At 49.3% G+C, this 21,416-nt stretch overlaps 1 protein-coding gene across 9 annotated transcripts in view; it reads right to left on the reverse strand.

Annotated features, from left to right (window-relative positions):
- The window catches only part of RUSC2 (RUN and SH3 domain containing 2), a 62,282-nt gene that overhangs the window by 8,589 nt on the left and 32,277 nt on the right, over window positions 1-21,416 (reverse strand). For 7 of the 9 annotated variants that reach the window (XM_048290556.1, XM_048290559.1, XM_048290553.1 and 4 more), the window contains 5 exons: window positions 7,821-9,896; window positions 4,774-5,559; window positions 4,081-4,281; window positions 2,726-2,869; window positions 1,726-1,802 (listed from right to left, as the gene is read on the reverse strand). In XM_048290556.1, coding sequence (XP_048146513.1) covers window positions 1,726-1,802; window positions 2,726-2,869; window positions 4,081-4,281; window positions 4,774-5,559; window positions 7,821-9,789 — 3,177 coding nt within the window. In that variant the 5' untranslated portion in view covers window positions 9,790-9,896. The remainder of the gene's footprint in view (window positions 1-1,725; window positions 1,803-2,725; window positions 2,870-4,080; window positions 4,282-4,773; window positions 5,560-7,820; window positions 9,897-21,416) is intronic. The other 2 variants (XM_048290561.1, XM_048290562.1) reach the window with 2 other exon arrangements.

Here is a 21,416-nt window from a genome sequence, read left to right on the forward strand (position 1 = left end):
TAACCAGGCTCTCCTGCTGGAGGAAGAAAAGAGCTGGGGATTTTCCTGCTGCTGTAGATTTTCTTGTTGCTAATTTTGGAGCAGGAAGCACCAAGCCACATAGAAGTACCAGCTCCGAGGGGTTAAGGAACACTTAACTCAGTGACATATCAAACTCTAACTCCTAGGGATTACTATGAATAAACAGGGTGAGGGCAAAATGGATGGCCAGAGCTCAGACTGAGGTGCAGAGGAAGCATGTAAGAGCCCAACACCAGCCGAGCAAGGACACATTCTGCTGCTTACAGTCTTTGAGCTGCAAAGGGGGTCTATCCAAATAGGTCAGGCAATGGTGTTCAGGGCACAGATTTTACCAGCTGAGCTGGAATTATACTGACCACTTGGCACAGGTTCACACTGAAACTAAACTTGGCTCAGGAATAATCCTGTCAGATCCACTGAGCATGGCAGCAGCAGGGATGGATGCTGCCTTTTGACAGGTGAATGCTCAACCCCTGGCACATAAAGAAATCCAAGGTTAAAACCACTGCATTGTCTGATAAGCATATTAATGGGGGAATGCTGAAATTATTCCCCAAACCTACACTGTAAGAATTGGAAATCCACAGTGAAGCCTTAAAAAGCCGTGGGAATCTCAACAGCTCCAGTTATGTTGCAGAGCAATCTCTGCATCAGCAACAGCCGCAATTAGGGGAAAATGACTCTGGGCTCTGAGATAAGATTGAACGGTTTTGGAATCTGTCCCAGTCAGGTTTCTCCTTGGGGATGGCATGCCAGGGGAGTTGTCATGTCCAAATAGCGTCACATTGCTGCCCAGAGTCGCCTGACTGAAGCTGAGCATTCAGCACTGAGAGGAGGCACCACAAACATGCTGGGTGTCACAGGACTGCAAACAATGCCTGGTACAAACAGAAGAAAAATTGCTCTGCTTCTGTGTCATTCCAGAAATGGGGGAATGAGGGAGCACAGGCCAAAGACAGCCAGCCCCAGGGCAACCTAGATGCACTTGTGTGTTATTCCAGAAATGGGAAATGAGGAGAGCACGGGCCTAACACAGCCAGTCCCAGAGATGTACTCTGACTACAAGAATGTATTCCTGGTAAGGGCTACCATGGGGGTGGACCAACTGCCCCAGATGGGCAAAGACTGATGCACTTTTTTATCATTGAGCCCCGTGAGACACTGAGGGATGGGGAACACTGCACTGTGTCCTGGCACCAGTGCCAGGCCAGAGTCACAGGACATGTGGAGGAGAGAGACACAACTCTCCACTGTGTGAGATAAAAGAATGGTGTGCTGCATCAGACCAGAAGGGCAGCTGGTCTGGTATTTTTTCTTATAAAGAGCCATAGCAAGTACATAAGAAAGAGTTAAACCAGAGCAAACATATCTAATACTTGCCTTTTATACTTTCACGGCCTACAACTACTTTCAACTCAGACACTAAGCTGGACATTATTCCTAAGTGTTTAGTAAACATCAGTGAATTTCTCTTCCCTGTGTTTTTCCTGATCTTCCTTTAAATACATGTACTTACTGCAGTATGCAGCAGGAATTGTCACAGATTTACTATCTGCTGCATGGTGTGCCATCACCATTGTTTGATTTGTTCTTGGTACTCCTGCCTTCATTAGGTATCCTGGAGTTTTTTACTGGAAGAGAATGGAGAGGCAATCTTGCTCCATTATTCTCTGTGTCACTCAGAATGTCGAATGCTAGACATACCTTCACCCCTGGATCCCTGCTGGTTCCAAAGTGAGCCACAATCAGGTCAACAGCAGTGTTGATAGCCTTCACCAGACCTAGAGGGAAACAGCAGGTCAGAGAGCTGCCTGAGTGGCTGCTAGGACAGACCCTGACAAAACACTCCTTGAAGTAATCAGCTAAGGGCACTGCAAGGCCATGTCTGCACACAAGCCCTCTTTGCCAAAAAACATGCAGACACTCTCCTAAATCCTCACCAAAAACTGTTCCTGCTGGTTCCAGCACTCACCTATCAGCCTGACAGTAGGAGGACCTGTCAATATTCCCACGGGACAGGGACCATCACCTCCACACCCCATCCACTGAGACAGAAGAGATGGGATCTGAGGCAATGAGTCTTTTGCTGCCTTGGTGCCACACGGAGGCAGGGCAGAAGCCTTGTCTTTGGCAGGTTCTGTAATGACTTTCAGTAACAAGCCAGTGGTATGTAGTCTGACATCTACACCAGGATAATGTGAGAACAGAACTGAAACGGGAGGGAAAGCTGCCACCTGGTAATCATGAACACATAGCTGGCAAAAGCATGGGAACCCTTCTGCACATCCGCTGCCTCTGAAATTGTAACAAATCAGCTGTCAAATTCCCCATCCCCAACCCTGCCTTCTAGCATGGATCCCACCACGGCCATATCTTGTCCTGCTCTGGAGTCCTTTCTCCCACCTTTTTATATAATTGATATAATTTTATATTACTTATGTAGGCTTGAACAGACTTTTTACCTAAATTACAAAATCTCAGGTTAGCACATCTGCAACGTCACACAGATACACACAGGTCTACCCTTGTATGTAGAGCCTGAGGTGGCAGCATGCCCTGCCTTAGGATCACACTCCCGTGCCTGTCTGCTCTCTCTGCCCATTCTTGTGTGCCTAAGATCCTTTCTAATCGTATTTCCTGGCACAAGCAGCTCAAGCACACTCTGTGGCACATTGCACGGTCCACCGCAGATGCATGGACTCACCCTTCTTCTGCAGCAAGTCGATGGAGATGGACTCTGTGTTGCCATCTGGGGAGAGGCAGAACTCAGCAGGAGGTTTCTCTGCTAGCGAGAAGTAGTCAGGGAAAAAGTCATTGTAGGTAAGCTGGAGTTGCCTCATAGACTGTCCTGTGGGGACAACACAGAGGGGACAAGGATCAGCCCCAATCCCTCACACCAAAGCCTCTTTCATGTTGTTTGCTTTTCCCAGAAGCAACCTGCACCAGCAGCAGTCTTCGTGCCAGCCTGTCCTCTGCTGGGACAGCAAGGCCACAGGCTTGTTCCTGCCCCAGCACTGGTTTGCAATGTGTGCCTGAACAGTTGATCCCCATCACCTTCCCAGTATCCATCTCCAGCTTGACTGGGGGCCCAGGGGCTCTGGAAGATGCCGTGGGAGGCTCAGTCTCATGGGCTGGGGCTAAGGGAAACCTTGCTGCACCAGTCTCCAAGCTGCTGCAAGCAGGGCAGGAGTCAGCACAGAGAAAATCATTACTTGTCACACACAGGCACCCACAGACAAGAAGCTACTATGTTTGCTGCCTGTCCTCTGGGATGGCTTCTGTTTTCAAGGGGTGAGTGACATCCATAGGAGTTCTCCCATGTGCTTGACTTCCATCTGTTTGACTCTGGGGTATGCATCTTCCCTTGAAGAAAGGATTGAGAAACTGTTTGTGTTGGCAGAGTGAGGTATAAGGCTTTGAGGAATTCCCTCCATGGCTTGAGACTAGCCTGTAGATGCTCTCCCTCTCACAGACAGATGACACTGCTCTCCCCACAGGACTCTTGGAGGCTCAGTCAAAAGCAGCCTGCCCCTGTCAGCCCTTCCTGCAGCGGTTTTGGAGGACAGGGAAGACCTTAAGGGCAAAGCGTGGAGAAGATAGAGTCCCATAAAGGCTTTAGTGTTGTCAGCTGCCCCGTGAAAGCTACAGCTCAGTGTGGGCTGGGGCAGATGGTCAGGCACTGTGGGGCCAGACCCGAGATCTCCAAGGGCCCCCCCAACTCCTGTGTGAGACAAACTACAGTCTGGCCACAGCCCAGGAGCATTTCTTGAGGTCTAAATGTGCTCTTGCGCCATTCACTTTGCCCTTCAATCCAGCTCAGAGCTGGACGTGACTGCTCTCACCTCACGCAAGAGGGAGGCTCCACAAAGATTTGAACCAGTGAAGCAATTTTCACCTTCTTCTTGAACCCTCCAGCCCCACTGTGAATGGATGTATCATCCCTCCTGCTCTGAGCAGGCAGAGCAGTGATGAATCCAAGCTTAACCTGAGCCCCAAGGAAACTGAGCCCGAGTCCCAAGGTCACCTCCCAAGAACCCCCAGCAGAAAGGTGGTGCGCACCGTTCAGCTTGCAGTGGAAATGGCTGGTGCTGAGAGCGCCAGGCAGCTCAAAGATGGGGTTGCCCCGGTTCAGCCGAGGCTCTTGCTGCCTCCTGTCCAGGCTGCCTGCTAAGCTGGGCAGCCCCGAAACGCGGTCCAGACCCAAGGGGTTCCTCCGCCTGTACTCCCGCCACTTCAGCGCTTGGGGGGAGAGGTGGTTCGCTGGGATGCCACGGGCAGTGAGCACCAGACAGGACGACGAGAGCACACGGGAGGATGCAGACGGGAAACAGGAAGAGAGAAGAAGAGAAAGAAGGAGGACAGAGAAAGAGAGACAGCACATTACTCAGAGGTCCAGCAGCATTTCAGGACATTAGCACACGCACATGAGGACAAGTGGAGGCCGCTGCCTGGCACAGCAGGCCAGGAGCTTGCATGCCCTCATGGCTGCAGGCATAGAGGCAGCAGGTTTGGGGTGCAAGCACCTGGCATGGGGTGCTGTAAGACCAGCAGCCCACACTGCCCTCTCTGGAAACACGGTGTAGGAGTTGGGACTGGATGGACATGCTCTTAGCGTAGGTCTTCCTCCAGCACCCGGATGCAATTTTACCCTGGTCTGTGGCTGTAAGAAATGGTGGTACTATAGGGAGCAGCCATGGCTGTAGGGAGCTGGAGACGCTCCAGACTAGCAGGTCCTGGAGGATGGGTACCTACCATTGACAGGCCGTATTCCCATGCTGCTCAGGGGACCAGAGCTGCTGGCTTCACTGCCACTTCTCCAGTGGGAATCTGCATGGCCTCCTACTCTGCTCATGGACAGGCCACCCACCGAGAGGGGCGGGAGGGACCCACTGTGGAGTCGGTACTCGGAGAGTGGTGGGCTTGGCTCCAGCGGGACCTCCTTCTTGAGAATCAGCTTGGGGTTCTCCTTTTGCCTCAGGGTGTCAGCTTTGGTGGCTTTGGAGGGCTGCATGGCACTGACAGCAGGGGATGACCTCGTGGGAAGCAGGTTGGCAGAGATGGGGCAAGACCTGCTTCTGGGGGGCTGGCTGTCTTCAGCTCTCTCTGCGGTGGGCGAGGAAGAGGAGTCCACGCTTTGGAAGAAAGGCATGTTGCACCGCACGGGGGAGTAACTGCCCAGAGGGGACGGACGGGTTGTTTCGGGGCCAGGCTTCTTGATGCCCCCATCACTGCGCGAGGCAGCTCCGTCTGCTGAGCGCTGGGTCACGAGCATGCCATGGGCTTGGCTCCCCGCCACCGCCGCCCGCTCTGCCGAGGTGGCCAAGGCCGAGGACTGGGAACTGGAGATCTGCTGGCTGGCAGACCGGTTGCTGGACAAGCTGTAGAGCTGGGAAAGGCTGGAGGCAAAATGGCTGTGCAGGGCACGTGCCTTGGGTGGCTTGCTGAAATGGTGCTGAAAAACAAAGGGCTGGATGGGCAGCGTTGTGGGACGCTGGTCCTTGCTGTAGCGTACTACAGGCTTGCTGTCTGTGCCACCACCTTCAGAGAGAGAAAGGGGAAGAAAGTGTGAGGACAGGCAGAGCGACAATCATCGCCAGCCAAGCAGATTGCAGGCAAAAGGGAATGTGCTCTCTGTTGCAGAAGGAAAAGGGTGAGCTAGAGGCCAGTTACAGACTGGTTCAAATCTGAACTGGTTATGCACACCAAGAGCTGGCAAGATAAACATATGTGGCCCCAAATGCAGAGTTTCCAGCTGTCTGGAAGAGCAGAGCACTGCACCAGGAGCTTGTCTGTCCTGGTAGGGTCACCAGCTTCACATCCTTTCCCAATGCCTTGCCCCCTGGACAGCACAAAGCCATGGTGTGAGGTGCCTGCCCTTGAGCTGCCTCTGCCCAAGCAGTACCACAAAGTCAAGGCCCAACACTTTGTGGTACAGTCAGATTTCCTATCTGAAAGGATCTGACTGTCCCCTCCCACATGCACTGCAGACTTGCCCAGCCCAGCACAAAGCATTACATGCAATAGCACTGCAGCTCTGCATCCCACATCGCAACATACTGGTGCTGTTGCAAAGGCTGCCTGCTTCCCCTTCTCCCTCCCTCTTCTTTCTCCTGTAACTGTCCCCGCTTTGGAACACAGAGCTTCCTTCATCCCCCTGCCTCTACCAGACCTTAGCAGGACACACCCAGCATCATGCCTCCAACCCCGGAAAGCACCAGTCTACTCCAGCAAATGATGTACTGGGATGTCCTGAGGGAGTGTAGTGGGCTGATCTCCATGTGTACATGCCTCCAGCTCCTGATGGGGCCACAAACATCCTGAGGGAGACAGCTGTGACACACTGTGCGTTCAGTGCAGAACACACACAGCACTGGTTACACACATGGGGCTGACTGAGATCCCTGATCAGCCCTGGTGTTACCCAGTGTCTGTGGGGTGCTCCAGACCTTTCTCCCTGTAGCCAGCTTTTAGCAGGGCTTGCTTTCCCTCTAGTCCCTCTCAGAGATTCTGGGCTTGCATGCTGCTCTGGGCTGCAGCAAGGCAGATACATGTCCATCTCCAGCTGCAGGCAGAAGCCTCCTGCACAGCCCTAATGCCTGCCTTGCTGTCACAGTGCAGAGGGAGGGACCCCATTGGAGTGGTGGGCAGCAACTGCTGGGATGTATTACCCCGAAAGCTCCTGTCTGCCCCCTCCTGCCTGAGCAGGGCCTGCTCCTTCCAAGCCCTCCCTCTGAAGCTAAGAGGGCTGCTCCCATGCTGCCCTCTCCCTGTAGAGACCTGCCATCCCAAACCAAGCACACACTCAAGGCTCAATAAACAAACAGGACAATAACTAAAAATCTTTTGCTCCAAGGGCCAAAATTTCTCCCACCCCTGACATGGCAATAAACCACATGTTCTTACCTCCTGCCAAAATTTTTGAGGACATTAAATGGAGACAGTCTGGTTTTTGACATGGTAGGGGCTATTTACTGCAGTGGTCTGGTCAGAGGCATTTTAGAAGGGCTTCTACCTGTGAAGCAGGTGTAAGACCTGCCTAGGGCAGAGACAGGTCTCCCACAATGCTGGAGAAATCACCATACCTCTGAAGGGAGTGTCACACAGCTTCCTCACGAGGACAAGTGACAGCAATATCAAGGTGGGAAACAACTCACATATTACAGGAGTCCCTACAGAGGTAACTGTGACAAAGGCTCTCCATGGGAACCTTTGCTGCAATCCACAGCACTGTGGAGGGCGTGACCAGGATATTCCAGCAGAGACACACAGGCTAGACTCTTAAGGACTCACACTGTAAGTCCTAGCAGAACCTGTGTGAGCTTCCTGAACCTGCATGGAGAGAAGATTGCTGGCTATGCCTCTTCCTTCTCCACTTCTGCCCCAAATAGCTCCAAAGAAGAAAGGCTGTGACTATGACTCTACTGGGCATCTTCACATCTCTGTCTTAGGAGCTAAGGGCAGGTGATTCTTATGGACAAGCACAGTAAATTCCCTGCAAGGGATACAACCCTTCAAGCTGCACAGACTCTCTCAGTGCTAATGCCATGTCCTCGCTCACGTGGTATGAAAGGTTTGAACAAAACCTCAGGAGGCTTTAGAAATACAGAGACAAGACACGTACACTGATATGAGACTGAAATGAGCACAGCAAGGCTTTGTCCCAGGGACTGGTAGGCCAGGAACCAAACTGCACAGGCACTGGTTTCCTATCACCATGCAGGTTCCCCTGCTGCTCCCCTCATATCCCAAAGAGCTGCCTTCCTTTTTACTTATCCCTTCTGCCTAGTTTGGCTCCTTACCGTCTGCTCGGGCTCTAACATCTTTTTGTCCGTGGCCACTGGCAGAGCCACCCGAGAAGCTGGCATCTGCCTCCGTCAGCAGGGAGAGAGGGGCTTGCTCACCTGCCCCATGCCCACTGGGGACCTTCTCACTGGAGAGCGAGTCTTTGGTGGAACACAAAGCCTGGCTGTCCCCAAAAGCAGGATTCAAACAGAAGCCCTCGCAGCTCCGGTTCAGGCCGTGGATGAAGGGCATGGGTGGAAGACTTTGGCTGCGCCGAGCTCTTTCTTCAAGGAAGGTTGGGCAATCCCGCTGAGTCTCAGGGATTGGAGAGAACTCCAGGGAAGAATCACCACTAGAGCGGAGCGGTGGGGAGGTGCTGTTCTTTTTCCGTCCTTTAGCCAGTTCAGCGAACGATGTCACCCTCTTGGGGGGAGAGCTCTGGATGGGTATTGCTGGACTTTCACTCAGCTTGACTGGACAGCTCACCATGCGCTCCAAGGAGCCCAGCCTGCTGCCAGGACTCCTGTCCAGGTTCTGATCATAGCTCCTGGAGCGCTGCCGGCTTGTGTTGAGGTTCGGTGGTGACACATTAACATAGACCTGACCCTCAATCATGTTCTGGCTGGAATCTCCCTTTGGCTCCTCTTCACTGCACTCTACGTTGCCTTCCTCTTGTCTCAGGTCAGGCCTTCTAAAGAGATAGTATTCTGTGGGCTGGGCTGGGCTACCCTTGGTCTGGTCTTCTGAGCAGCTAGTTATGGAAGATCCCGCAGGGCTGGGGGATGACTGGGAAGACAAGTCACACGTGACTAACTTATAGTAATTCTGAGTAGCCACAACAAGCCGTGCTTGGCTCTGGAAGCAAGCAGTGAGGTCTGAGCTCTCTGACGTGCAAGGCTCACAGTGGAGGTGGTAGGAGTTGCAGTTAGCATCGAGGACGGGTGAGGAGGAGTGTTGACACCCACACACCTTCCCCGAACTCTCTGGGTTATGCGACTCACAAGACATCTTGGATTCAGTGGGTGATGAATGTAAATCCAGGTAAAAAGCTCCTGTGTCTGAGTGGCTGCAGAAGGAAGAGTCACAGGACAGGTTAGCTGAATTGAGGTTGGATTGAGATTGGCCATTCATTTTGTTGTAGAGAGCACTGAAGTTCACCAGGACCCCATCAGAGCTGTTGCAAGAAGAGTCACTGATGTAGCCCATCTGTTGGTCAATCACTTCAGACTGACTTGATGAACTGTAGCAGCGACAGTGCTGGATCTCCGAGCTGGAACAACTGCATGTCCTGTGCAGGGCGTCCTGATTCCGCAGTGATTCACCTGTGTTCTGGTTCCACTCCTGGTCACCACTGTCAAAGGAGAAGTTGGAGGAGCTGCCACGATGGCAGCTGCATTCATCCAGCTCCATGCGTTCTGAGGCCTGGTGGCACCTGTTTGCGTTGTTCCTCTTCTGGATGTTGTCACTGCTGAGTTTGTCCTCTTGCCCATCCACCACACCAGACCGGCTGGCCATATTCCAGGATTTCACAATGTGGTTGGAGTCGTGGAGGTGGAAAGGGGGCAAGGCCAGATCCTGCAGACTGAAGGGAGGTTTGCCATCGACGAGTGAGTTGTGAAGGTGGAAAGATTTTTGACCCAAGTCATCCCCAAAAATGGTGAGGTCTTCACCCTCACTCAGCAGGAAAGGGTTGTGTCTCTTACTGACACTAGGGACAATCAGATCCCTCGCTTTTCTTTCTTTTTTGTCTGAGGCCTCTGCTGAGGTTTCAGAGGTCTGGAGAAAGCTGCTGTACACCAAGGAGTCAGTCTGTGAGAGGTCTCTGTCTGGAAGGGCAGAGGTCCGAGTAATGCTGAGCTCTGGCTGGCAGAAGGGGTTGGTCCTTTTGCTCACGGAGCAGCACTGTCTATCGGGGACCTGGCAATGCACCAGGGGAATGTGATGGACAATCAGCGTCTCACCAGTCAGTTTGGGAGGACTATCCATGGTGAGGAATACTCTTCAGGGCATCAGTGAAGCTGGTACCACCCACGAACAGGTAGGGCTGCACATGAGAGGCAGGGAGGACACTTCTCATGAGGGAATTCAGATACCTACAGAGAGACAAAATCACAAAGGAAGTCACCTCTCGGGAAAGGCAGTGACTATTTAAAGCATCCTTGGTTTGAGTGAAGATTCCATGTGTTGACAAGGATCAAACAGACTGGTTTCTTGTCAGCACAAGTACCTGAGCACGAGGTCCTTCTTCTGGGAAACAAACCATCACAATGTAAAACAAATATGTCACCCTCTATGCAGGCTCCTGGGACAACACTTGTGATTCCACCTGACCCCTCTCAAAGTTACCTGAAGAGAGTAACTGATTTCAGTCAAGTGGCCAAAGGGCTGTACAGGCTTTGGGCCAAACAAAGACCTCACTGCAGATGGCACTGTGTGCTCACAGGAAAACAGTACAGGGTATGAAGTCAAGCACTGCACTCTGGTGAGAGCAGTCTATCTTCTCACACTGGATTGAACATCTTTGCTTTCCTTCAAGAACCAAGCACAGCAAGGTCCTGCAACAGACACACAAAAGTCCAGGCAGACTGGAAAGCAGGAGCAGACTAAAACGGAAAAGCAGCAACAGTCATTCCTCTCCAAAATCCAGGAGACCCCATGAGGTCTTGAGCCCTTTTAATGGTGCCAGAGGAACATGCCAAAGTATGCAACTACTTATGCACACAAGGGCCTCTCCAGTGAAAAGGAGTGGATGACTTCACTGGGGCCATGGGGAGGCACAGGCATCGGTCAAAGAGGTCCCATACAGCCCACTGGCTTTTGCTGACGTTTTGCTGATGGTGAAGCCTCAGCTCAAACTGGTCCCTCCTGTGGTCTGTGAGGGATTCATATCTCTCTGCCACATTATCTGTGGCATTTACTTGCTTATCTTATTACCTGCTGTACTTCACAACAGTGTGACTGCCACAGTCCCAGGATAGGCAACCATATAGGCAGGGTACTGCACAGGCAGGGCACTAAGAGCCCCACTCTCCCTGTGTTCACTAAATAGCAGGTTCTCGTAGAGCCAGCAGAATAACAAAACGGTTTGGACTGAAGGGACCTTAAAGAACATCTTGTTCCAACCCCCCTGCCATGGGCAGGGACACCTTCCCTGGGACCGGGTTGCGCAAAGCCCCATCCAACCTGGCCTTGAGCCACTCCCAGCGTCAACAACTGGGCATCAACAATTTCTCTGAGGAATCCATTCCAGTGCCTCTCTACCCTCAGAGTAAAGAATTTCTTCCTAAGATCTAATCTAAACATGCCACCTTTCAGTTTAAAGCCTTTCCCCGTTGTCCTGTCACTCTCGGCTTGTGTCAAAAGTGCCTCTTCATCTTTTCTTGTAGATGTTCACCAGCACTTGACGTGGGATAGCAAAGGACAAACTCACTTCTCCCTCCTCACCTAACCCAGAAGTCCAGCCTACAAGCACCTCCAGCACAGTCTGCAGGGAGTTTTCCTCCTCCCTTCCCTTCTACATATCAGATAATCCAACACAGACAAGTGTATGGGTGGGTAGCTAAGGCAGCAAGGAGAGGGAGAATCCACAAAAGACAGCAGTGATCCAGGATGAGTCTGAGAGATTAAAAAATGACCTAGTGCTCTCACAGATCTACCACTTGCCCTGAAAATCTTGGCCTAAGCACCCTCGGTCAGCATTACACATCCTGTAACTCATCCAGGCATCCTCAGTGCTCAGTGCACCCTGAAAAGTGCATCCTTGGATCCTGTTCTGGACTCCAGGACTCCATCACTGACCTTCAGACTCCAGAAAGTGGTATGTACAGTGGATTTTGCCTACCTTACCCCAGCATTTGTGACTGTGAGGTGATAATGGATTTGGAGCAGACCTGCAAAGGCACATGGGAGCCCAGGAGGGAAACTAAGAAATGTGGGTTAAGTGAAGTTAGAACAAGAGCTTAAGCAATGAGACAGCTACACAGAAACATCAGGAACTTAACTTCTTTCAGCCTCAAGGTGTAAGAATAGCAATTAGAAGATGATAGAAATGATCAAAAGAAGTACTTTCCTCCCACGCACAGTAGTGCATCTCACAGACACAGGATGATGCTGGCAGGAAATAAAACTACAAAGATGGAAACAGAGCTAATGTTTACAGTAAACTCCCAATAATGCGAAAGTTAATGCTGACACCAGTGTCAGAGAACAGACAGGCCTTCTGGTACATGCTGCCAGAGACTTACATGGCCAGGACTCTCACCTACATGTCTGCTTCTCCTGGCATGTTTCATCCAGGTTTAGGCTCTGAAGAAGAGAAATCACCTGGACCACTTGGACCACATCCAACTGGACTATTAATTGTGCAACCCTAAACTCTCTCCCTCACCTTAGTCTACCTAAAACCTCTATCAACCTTTACACCCCTTTCAGTGACTCCTCTGTCTTACAAGCTTTTGGCTCCTTTCCCACAGCTGCTGCCACAGAGGCTGATCTGTACTCAGCCTAGATCCTGGGGGACAGCTTTTTTTCATCAAGGATTCCTAAGATCCCATTGCTCAAGAGCCACTGTGGATAACAGCAGCTCCTGACCCTGAGCCTAGAGCACACATAGACACACACACTTGCTGGAGTGGTGTTCATGCCCCAATTTGGACCTTGTGCACCAGTGATGGCACAGCAGGAGGTCTGAGTTTATCTGAGTTTATTTCTAGTTAACTCAGCAGAAGCTTATCCTGTCTCCCCGCCCCTGCCTCACAAGCATTTTGGGAAAAAAGCTGGTCCCCCAGTGCCTGTGTACTCATGTAGCCCACCCCTGCCTTTGTTACTGCTCTTGTATCTGACTGTAATGCTCAGATCACACCTCTCCACCAGGCTATGCTGTATTTCGAGTGCTGCCACTATGCAACCACCTGAAAAGCATCATTTTGAGGATACAGACAATGATGGCAGCACAGCCCATTGCTGAAGCACCAGGTCTCTGCTGCCTCTGGGAAATGGCTGCTTGGAGCAGGCTCCCAGCACCAGCATCCATCTGCTGACAAGCCCCGCACACAATTCACGTCAGTGCAGAAGCTGCTGTGGGAGGACAAGGCTTGCACAGACACACTTTGACTTTGACAGCAAAATGTCAGAGCTGACATGCAGCCATTTTCCATCTGTCTCTCCCGTGCTCTGGCTGCAACACGCAGCTCTGCCCAGCTCTCTGGCTCCGGCGGCAGCACAGGCTCCCCGGGTGGGCTGTGATTCACCGGCTGCCACAGATGCTGCAGCAGACGGCTGCCCATCCTGCCTGCACCCACAGCCTGCTCCCTGCACCAGGCTCTGAGGTGCAGGATCACAGGTGACATGCAGACAGCTCCTGCCAGGAGACATTCTGATGGCTTCTCTAGGGATAGGCAGGACATTTGTGCCATAGCTACTCCATTTCTCTCCCTTGCAACACCTCCTGCCATCCTCTGGACTTAGGGGTGCAGAGAGGCTGGCAATGGCACTGCCAGCACAAGGATTATTCAGTTCCCAGCACCAGATTATCCTCCCTGGCTGCACCATTAGTTGACCCTTCCTTATTCTGGAAGACTGAAGAAATATCCTTCCTCTTCCTACTCAGGGTCTGCTACGCTGGGATTGACACTGGGGAATAAAATGCAGCAAGCAGACTAGTTTTAGATTTTGCTGGTTTTCATCAGCTCTTTGTAAAGCCCTCACTCCCCTTTTGCAACAGGAAATTTGCAGATGTGGATAGGCAGTTCATACCTGAACCTTTTTTGCCAACCAGTTCATTCTTCTTATCATTGTGCTGAATCCAGCTCAATGCTACACACACAAAAACAAACACAGCATCCAGCCTAGAACAGCATGTAATGGCAGTGCAAGGCAGGGAGGCATGCAGGGAGCACCACAACTCTAGACACGTCTGTACATCAGCCATTTTATTTTCAAATGTCAGAATTCTTGCCTTCTCCATACTGACACCTTCTGCTGCAACATGGCAGATACGGGTTGTTTATTCAGGGAGCTCTTCCTTGAGGTGCTAAGGATTACCTGGAGAAGGTGAGGGCCAGACTGTGGATGCTTCATTCCAACCAGGATAATACGGAGCAGACAGAATGGCTTTTTGCGATACAGCTACATTTGGTATGGAACTGCTCATGAATGATTGCATCCCCGTGGAAATGAATATACGCAACAAAAACTCCTTAGCTGCAGCAAAGCTCTAGGTAAAAAGCAGGTGAGTGCTGAGCAACAAAGGATGGTTCAGCACTGATCTGAGAGCCACCTACCAGGTCACATCTGTGCTTTAGAGAGGAGGCACCATGCTGCAGGTAACAGGAGCATGCAGAATCTTTTGGGCTCTGCACTTCGTGCCTTCTAAGTCCTTGCTGACCACTACACAGAGGCCCTCAAATCCCTCTCCTGTCATACCTCTAAGACTGAGGACACTGTGCTAATTTAAAGGTGGTCATGGCTCCTTGGGTACAAGCTTCTGCCTCTGCAACACTGCTGAGAAGATGCAGAAGTCACCAGACCTGCCTGCAATTGCCTCCAAGAGCTGATGAGTTACGGTTGCACACCTCCAGGCATACTCTGATCTCTGTTATGGCTCCAACCAAAATTTCGGAGTTCTAAAGCTGAACCCTTAATACCCCACTCTTCTCAGAGCTGTCCCCTGTACACATGTGGGGCAACAGGGTTCAGCTCAGTAACACAGGCTTCCTCATAAAATGTAATACATTGGAGGAGACATGCTGAGATATAAGACATAAATGTGATTTTAATGCAAAAAGACTGCACATAGAGCACAGAGGATGAAGAAGCAGGAGCAACATCATCAGAACTGTCAGCTGGAGACTTTTTGGAGGATGCCTTTTCTGAACAGATTATTCTTTCTACAAACCTCAGTCACTTCATCTATGGAATTGAGTGTCCAAAGGAAACCTTTAACTGTGAGGGTTGTTGCTGACTCTTTCTGTATGGCTATGGTTTCACTGTCATCATCACCTTCCTCAGAGGGAACAAAATTCATCATGTCACTCAAGGGTGAAATATGCAAAAACAGGGTTAAAAGCTAGGCATTCAGTTTCGTAGAAGAAGCAGAAAAAATTCTTTTGTAATAGAGCTGCTTGTTCTTTGAGGGTTGTTCCATGTTAACCCCTGACTCCCACAGCGCATTTGCATTAACATGCCTGAAGAAACCACCCAAAACCCTGCAAAACAAGCACCAGCAGAAATGCTTCAAAAAGCAATGGTTTGTGTGATCTTGCAGACACATGCACCATACAGACATCTCCTCTTTGCCCCACAGGGAGCAATATATTCAGTTTACTCCCTGTATGTCCACCTCCAGGCAAAAGGGCTGGGGGATTAATCCAAACTGAAAGCCACCCTTCGGACAGTGTGGGGGATCTCAGGGCTCACTGTATCCAGCACCAATCCTGCAGTTTATCCCTGCCCTGGCTCTGCCACTCCAAAAGCTACCAAAAAGCACTGGATGGTTTAAAAAAAAAACTTAACAGGAAAACTCCAGGAAACTGGAGGACATTCAGGGAGCAGCATCAGAGAAGAGGATGGGGTGAGTGGGATGGGGTGAGTGGCCTGGGGATGGTCCTGAACCATGGGAATGAATAAGCAGAGGGTGGAGATGAGGAAGCCTGTAAGTTGTTGCATGATGGGTCTAGTTAGTGGTATTTGTTTGGATACCTGTTTCTTTCTTGCCAGCTATTACATCTCTGTCAAATTCACACCTTCATTATATACTTTATTAAATCATCCAGTGCGTTTAATGAAAGAAAAGGTATAAAAGGAAATGCTAGTTGTTTTACTCATCCTAAACCTCCAGCTCTCCTTCCCTGCCTCAGGGGACAGGGAGCATAGTCAGGCTGGTCTACATGCTCCCAGGATGAATATTCCAGCCCTTTATGTTTAAAGGGAGCTGCAGAAAAATAGAAAGACTAAATATTTCCTAAACTTCTGCCTCAGCTCAGGTTGGTTCCTCTTGTGGTGTTGTGCAGTGATTCCTGAAAAGACCACTTCCCTTTTCTTTCCACAAAGCCCTGCCTTAGCCAGGGCTTTTTCCAGTGGTTTCCAGGACAGCCTGACTAAGCCCATGATTAATGTATCATTACATCCCAGAACTATATAGGATTATGATGTGTTCCAAATGGAAACTGCAGCATGTGACCGTCAGTCACAGCCCTTGTGCTGCTGGCAGAAAGGAGCTGCATGGGTCAGGGACAAGGAGTCACCAGCACACACAGAACTAAGCAATAGGTGTAGCGTGTGTATTCCTGATGATGACATAACCAGTGTGAGGCAGGTACTGCCTCCCAGTCAGAGGACAAGAAGCCCCAGCTGCTCTGTGCATTTAGAGTTACACAAGACAACAGAAATAGCTCAAGCAGCAGATCTATACCAGCTAACACAGGAGCCAGAACAGTGACCCAACCAGTTTCTCCCATTTCTGTGTTCCCTTGCTCTGTGACTCATCATCTGGCATGTGGCACTCGGCAAGAGCCATTTACAGGCCATGACTCAGAGCATCCACTGAGGTGCTTTGGGATGGAACCTGCTCCTCCTCCTCCTCCTCCCTGCCCCAGCCCCCAGCACATATGCTCCTAATTACTTTATGCGAATCCACAGAGAAGAAAAAGACTGATGTTTCTAGCTGTTCATATCACACAGAAATTGCTGCTGAATTAAACTGCAGACACAGTAAATCCTTTCTTATCACAGACACTCTAGTAGCAGCAGCAGCAGGAGGAGGAGGGACTATGCTTGTATAGCATCTTTCTGCCTGAGCAATCTGAAAGCTTCCTGAAGATCTTACAACAGCAGAAATCACACAATTCCATTCTGAAACGTGCATCTGCCTGGGTGCTGGAGTCGGGGGTTGCAGGGTGACCAGAGCACTCAGGAACCCACGCAGAAGGAAAGAAAATCTTGTAAGCATATGAAATTTCTGGGCACACTCAGTATCCAAAGATGCCAAGACTACCCCTCCCTAACTGCACAGCTTTGGTTAGGGCCTAGTGAGCCTGACCTAATGGGTGGCTTCCCTGTCCATGGCAAGAAGGTTGGAATTAAATTACCTTTAAGGTCCCTTCCAACCCAAGACATTTTATGCTTCTATGATTTATGGCAAAGCAGGACTGTCAGCTGGCTGCCTCATCAATGTGTTCCTTCTACTGACCTGCCCAACTGAGGGCCCCAGGAACCAGCAGCTGCAGCTGAGTGGGGACAAAACCACAGCCAGCAGCTGTGGGTGAACCTGAGTCAAAGCCAGCAGAAGTCTGGACTGAAGGTTTTCCCACCAACTTCTATGCCTGGGAGCTGTGAGCTCAAAAATCTCCACCACAACAGCCATGGGAGGCGGGGAATGGAGTGTTTGGCTGAGGGAGCCAGGCATCAAACTCAGCTCAGCTTCAGGAATCAATGCCAGCTCTCTGACCTGTGCCTGCACAGGGTGGCAAAACTGGCTACGTGCAATGGTGAATGAGCAGCTGCTCTTGCTCAGGTGTCCACCGCAGGGGTGAAGGCTCCTGAGATAATGTCATGAAGTGGAGAGGACACAGATGCTTCATATGGATGGAAATACTCTCAACAGCACTGGAGATTTCTGGGCTTGCTGGGGATCTGTAGCATCCCTATAATTAGAATCACAGAATCACAGAATATGCAGAATTGGAAGGGACCCATCAGGATCATCAAGTCCAACTCCTGGCCCTGCACAGAACACCCCAAGAATCACACCACTGCAGGGAGAAAAGGCTTGAAAGTGGAAAATTTAGTGAGGAGGAAAAACACAGTTGTTTTCACTCAAGGTGACCTGGTAGCTGGGAGATGCTAAGAATATTCAGTGCGGGAAATTTCATGTATTGTGTTTGCTTTGAGAAATGGAATTTCTGTAGAAGACAACAGAATCCTGTCAATGACTTAAAACATCATTCTTCACAGGTTTGGGCCTCCCTGCTGTGAGAAAGAGAGGTAAGAAGCTTGGAGGTTACAGAAAGCACAGAACTATGAAGCATTGCACATGGGCAAGGCCCTTTGAGATGCTGAGGCCGGGGAATGGGCCCATGTGCTTTTGGCTCCTCCTAGGGTGGAATAAGTTTAGCAGGGTATGTGTATCCATCTGGTTTTGAAACCTCACAACCAGTAAGGTGATGGGATAAATCTACTCTTTGCACTTCAGCTGTGGGTCATGGTCGCCTTGGTTACTAGCATCTATCAGTTCACACAACCCTGCACCACCCTTTGGAAAGAGCTCTCAAAGTGAAGTGACAAATCACTTGCATTGGATTTTCTTCCCTAACCCTTACTAGAATCTGGCTTCAGGCAACATATTGCCAGACCATAGCAAAGCAGATGACCTACTTATCCAGAGCTTATGAGAGGATAATTTCAGGAGCAATCTTCATCTGCACAAAAAAGGCACACAAGGCCAGCTCTACCTCAAGTAGTCCTACATCCTCTACCACATTCATGACTTGTGGAAAAAAGATGAGCTAAGTCCTAAGATGGCCAAAGAAAGCCTGTCTTCACTGTGAACAAGATCTTGCTGCAGTACAGCTCAGCACATCCATACAGACTCCAGCCACTCCATGGCTGCATATCTTCCCTATTGCTTCCTTTCTGTGCAGATTAAAACTGATATTGCACTTCTGTCCAGACTATGCATTACAGGAATCACAGCTGCAAAACAATCCCTGCAAGAAAAAAAACCCCTCCTTACAAGACAAAAGCATCAGTGACCACTTGAAAAAGCCTGACAAATAAGGAACTCAGTCTTAAGATAACTCAGTAAAAAGAGGCTGTAAAATGATGTTTACTGTCTCTTCAGCCCAGAGTGCCACATATGCAGGAATTACTCACTATCAAGTGAAAACCAAACATTTCTGAGATGGTGGATTGCAGATGTACAACCTCACGCATTGTGACAGCAGAACAGGCAGCAAAGATGGCTACAGGGGAGTCAAGTAAAACCACAGCCAGGCCAAGCTCTTGAAATAACAAAATATCACCCCAGAAGCCACTGTAAATAAAGCAGTTAGTGATGTCAAAAAGCACCACCAGGATTATTTTCAGCCTGCAGTGCTGCAATGCTTTGCTGCCACATCCCAGTAAGCAGGAGAAGCAGCACAGGTACGGCATCACCTAGGAATGATGGACATCAGATCTGCCAGGCAGTCTGAATGCCTGCGTCTGCGGAGCTGTATTAAATGATGCAATCCTACACAGAATTTAACGCACACTGCGCGCAAACAAATCAGGAGCGCCAAAATCGGGCACAAACAGAACACATCCCAGCAGCAGCCTGCTTTACTAGATGTTTCTCTTCCACGATGCACATCTAAATGGTTTTTCAACCAGCAGCTGCGACCAACAGCTGACTCCTGCTAAGGCTGCAGGAGACTTTAACCCTTCCTAGCCCTAGGCTGTTCTACCAAGACTAGAAGAAATGCCTGGATACACAGGAAGACATTTTCTGCATCTCCAAGGCAGGAATACACAATGGTCTGGATGCTGGCAACTCCCTGATTTGGGGTGATAGCATTGTACAAAGCAAAATGGTTGAGTAGCCCAATAAATGCAGCATCTGAGGAGTTAATACATTAAATTTATCCTGCCTTCTTAAGGATATCAAGACCACATATAATATATATGTTAATTATTAATTATCTTATATTAATACATGAATATATAAAAAAATACATATATAATACATTATTTATATAATACATTAATACATGGATATATATATAGTAATAACAGTGATACCCAAATGCTTTTAGACCACAAGCTGGATTTTACAATCCCTTGAAGTCAGTTGGAGGAAAAGATCTTGTAGCACTCAGATTTGAAAATGGAAACTGCCTGATTGTTGTTAAGACTGTGCATTTCTTGATCCTTTTTTTGGCCAGGTACCTGAACAAACAGGTCCTCTGCAATCATGTCTGAATCTCATTTCAGCAGAGTTCAGTGTGGGTAAAAACAAAAAAGGCAGAATGATTCCCGGGATGATGAGACAAGAATTGTCTGATGTAGGAACAAATCCTTGGGCCATCATGAGACTACCCAGTCACAAGCAGCCTCCTTCATTTGGGATAGTTCACATTGCAAAGCAGGTTTCATAACCTTCCCATAGAAATTTAGGAGACTATACAATCATCCCTCAGTGTCCCTTTTGGAATTCCCACAAATTTTTAGAGCTTGTAACTTCCTGAACCAGTGCCTTCCACACCAAATTACATGCCACACTAGTAGTTATCTGTCAGTACTTTTGAACATAGGGATATTTAACTTCACTGCTTATCCTTGGGCTAGGGCAGGGAGAGGATCATATTTTCTACTGCATTTGCCTATCTTCAGTGCCAAGATTTTCGTTCTGCTGAAGTACAAGAGTATTCCCAGATCCTTGGTCTGATTACCAACCTCTCTCCAAGTGCCCTCTTGATGTGTGGGTGTGTTTGTATGTTCACATGGCTGGCAGCAAGGCAGAACTCAAGAGGATCTGGATGAAACCACAGCATTAGTTTATATAACAGAATATTTTCCAAGCAGCAAAACTAACAAAAGGCAAGCCAGAACCTTAATAAAATACTTATGAAGCAGACCAGGCACTCCTAATGATTACACATACTTTCCTTCTGAGAGGGAAATATATCCCTTGTAGGGGCTGGCAACCCAAACCAAGCTCAGTTTGTAAAGCTCTATTCAGGACAGTTTATTTTAGAATATCACTCCACAAGACAGCTCATGTGCTAATTAGGCTTGGAATGACTGGGCTCAACAGAGCATTAAGGGTAAACTAAATCTGATAACCCTGGATTAACCAAGGTCTTCTGCTGAGGATGTTGTGCTACAGAGACCTATTGACTAGAGAAAAAAAAGGAGGGCAAACAGGGATGATCCTTGACTCTGTACTGGAAGAGCAGTCAGAGTTCCAGGAGACCCACCAAGCCAGGTTGGATGGGGCTTTGAGCAACCTGGTCTAGTGGAAAGTGTCCCTGCCCATGCAGGGGTACGGAACAAGAGGGGAACTTCAGGGTCCTTTCCAACCCAAACCATCCTACGATTCTGTGAGCATTCTTTTAATCACTTCAAGGGTGTTTGAGAGAACTGAGGAGGCACCTTAAGACTGCAAGGCTCCCAGATCTTCACAGACAGGACACATTCACATTTGAACACCTTTTTTCTTGAAGCTGTTGCATCCTTTCTGGACCAGAAGTCTCAGAGAAGACAAGTAGCTGAGACAAATGTTTGCCTGTGTTAAGCCCTTGCACTGAGATAGGCCTTAACAAAACCACAAAGTTTTAAAACTCTGCAACTTCTGAACACATACTATAAATACACTGGGTAGTCTTATTCACAAGAATGCCAAGCCATTTGGGAATACTGCTGGGCTTTGAAGTTTGAAAGCAAGATTCACGGACTAATTAATCACAGTACGTGAAAAGTATTCATATTATCAGTTTCAAATAATCCTCCTTGATTTCCTGGAGCTTTCACATTACTATCAGGGCACCTCATAAATCATTATTTTCTTTCTCTAGATTGTTCATTATTTCATATCACAAACCCTACAGTTTCCCATTTACCACAAGTAACTTCCATTT

The sequence above is a fragment of the Corvus hawaiiensis genome, chromosome Z, assembly GCF_020740725.1.
Source record: "Corvus hawaiiensis isolate bCorHaw1 chromosome Z, bCorHaw1.pri.cur, whole genome shotgun sequence".
Lineage (NCBI taxonomy): Eukaryota > Metazoa > Chordata > Aves > Passeriformes > Corvidae > Corvus > Corvus hawaiiensis.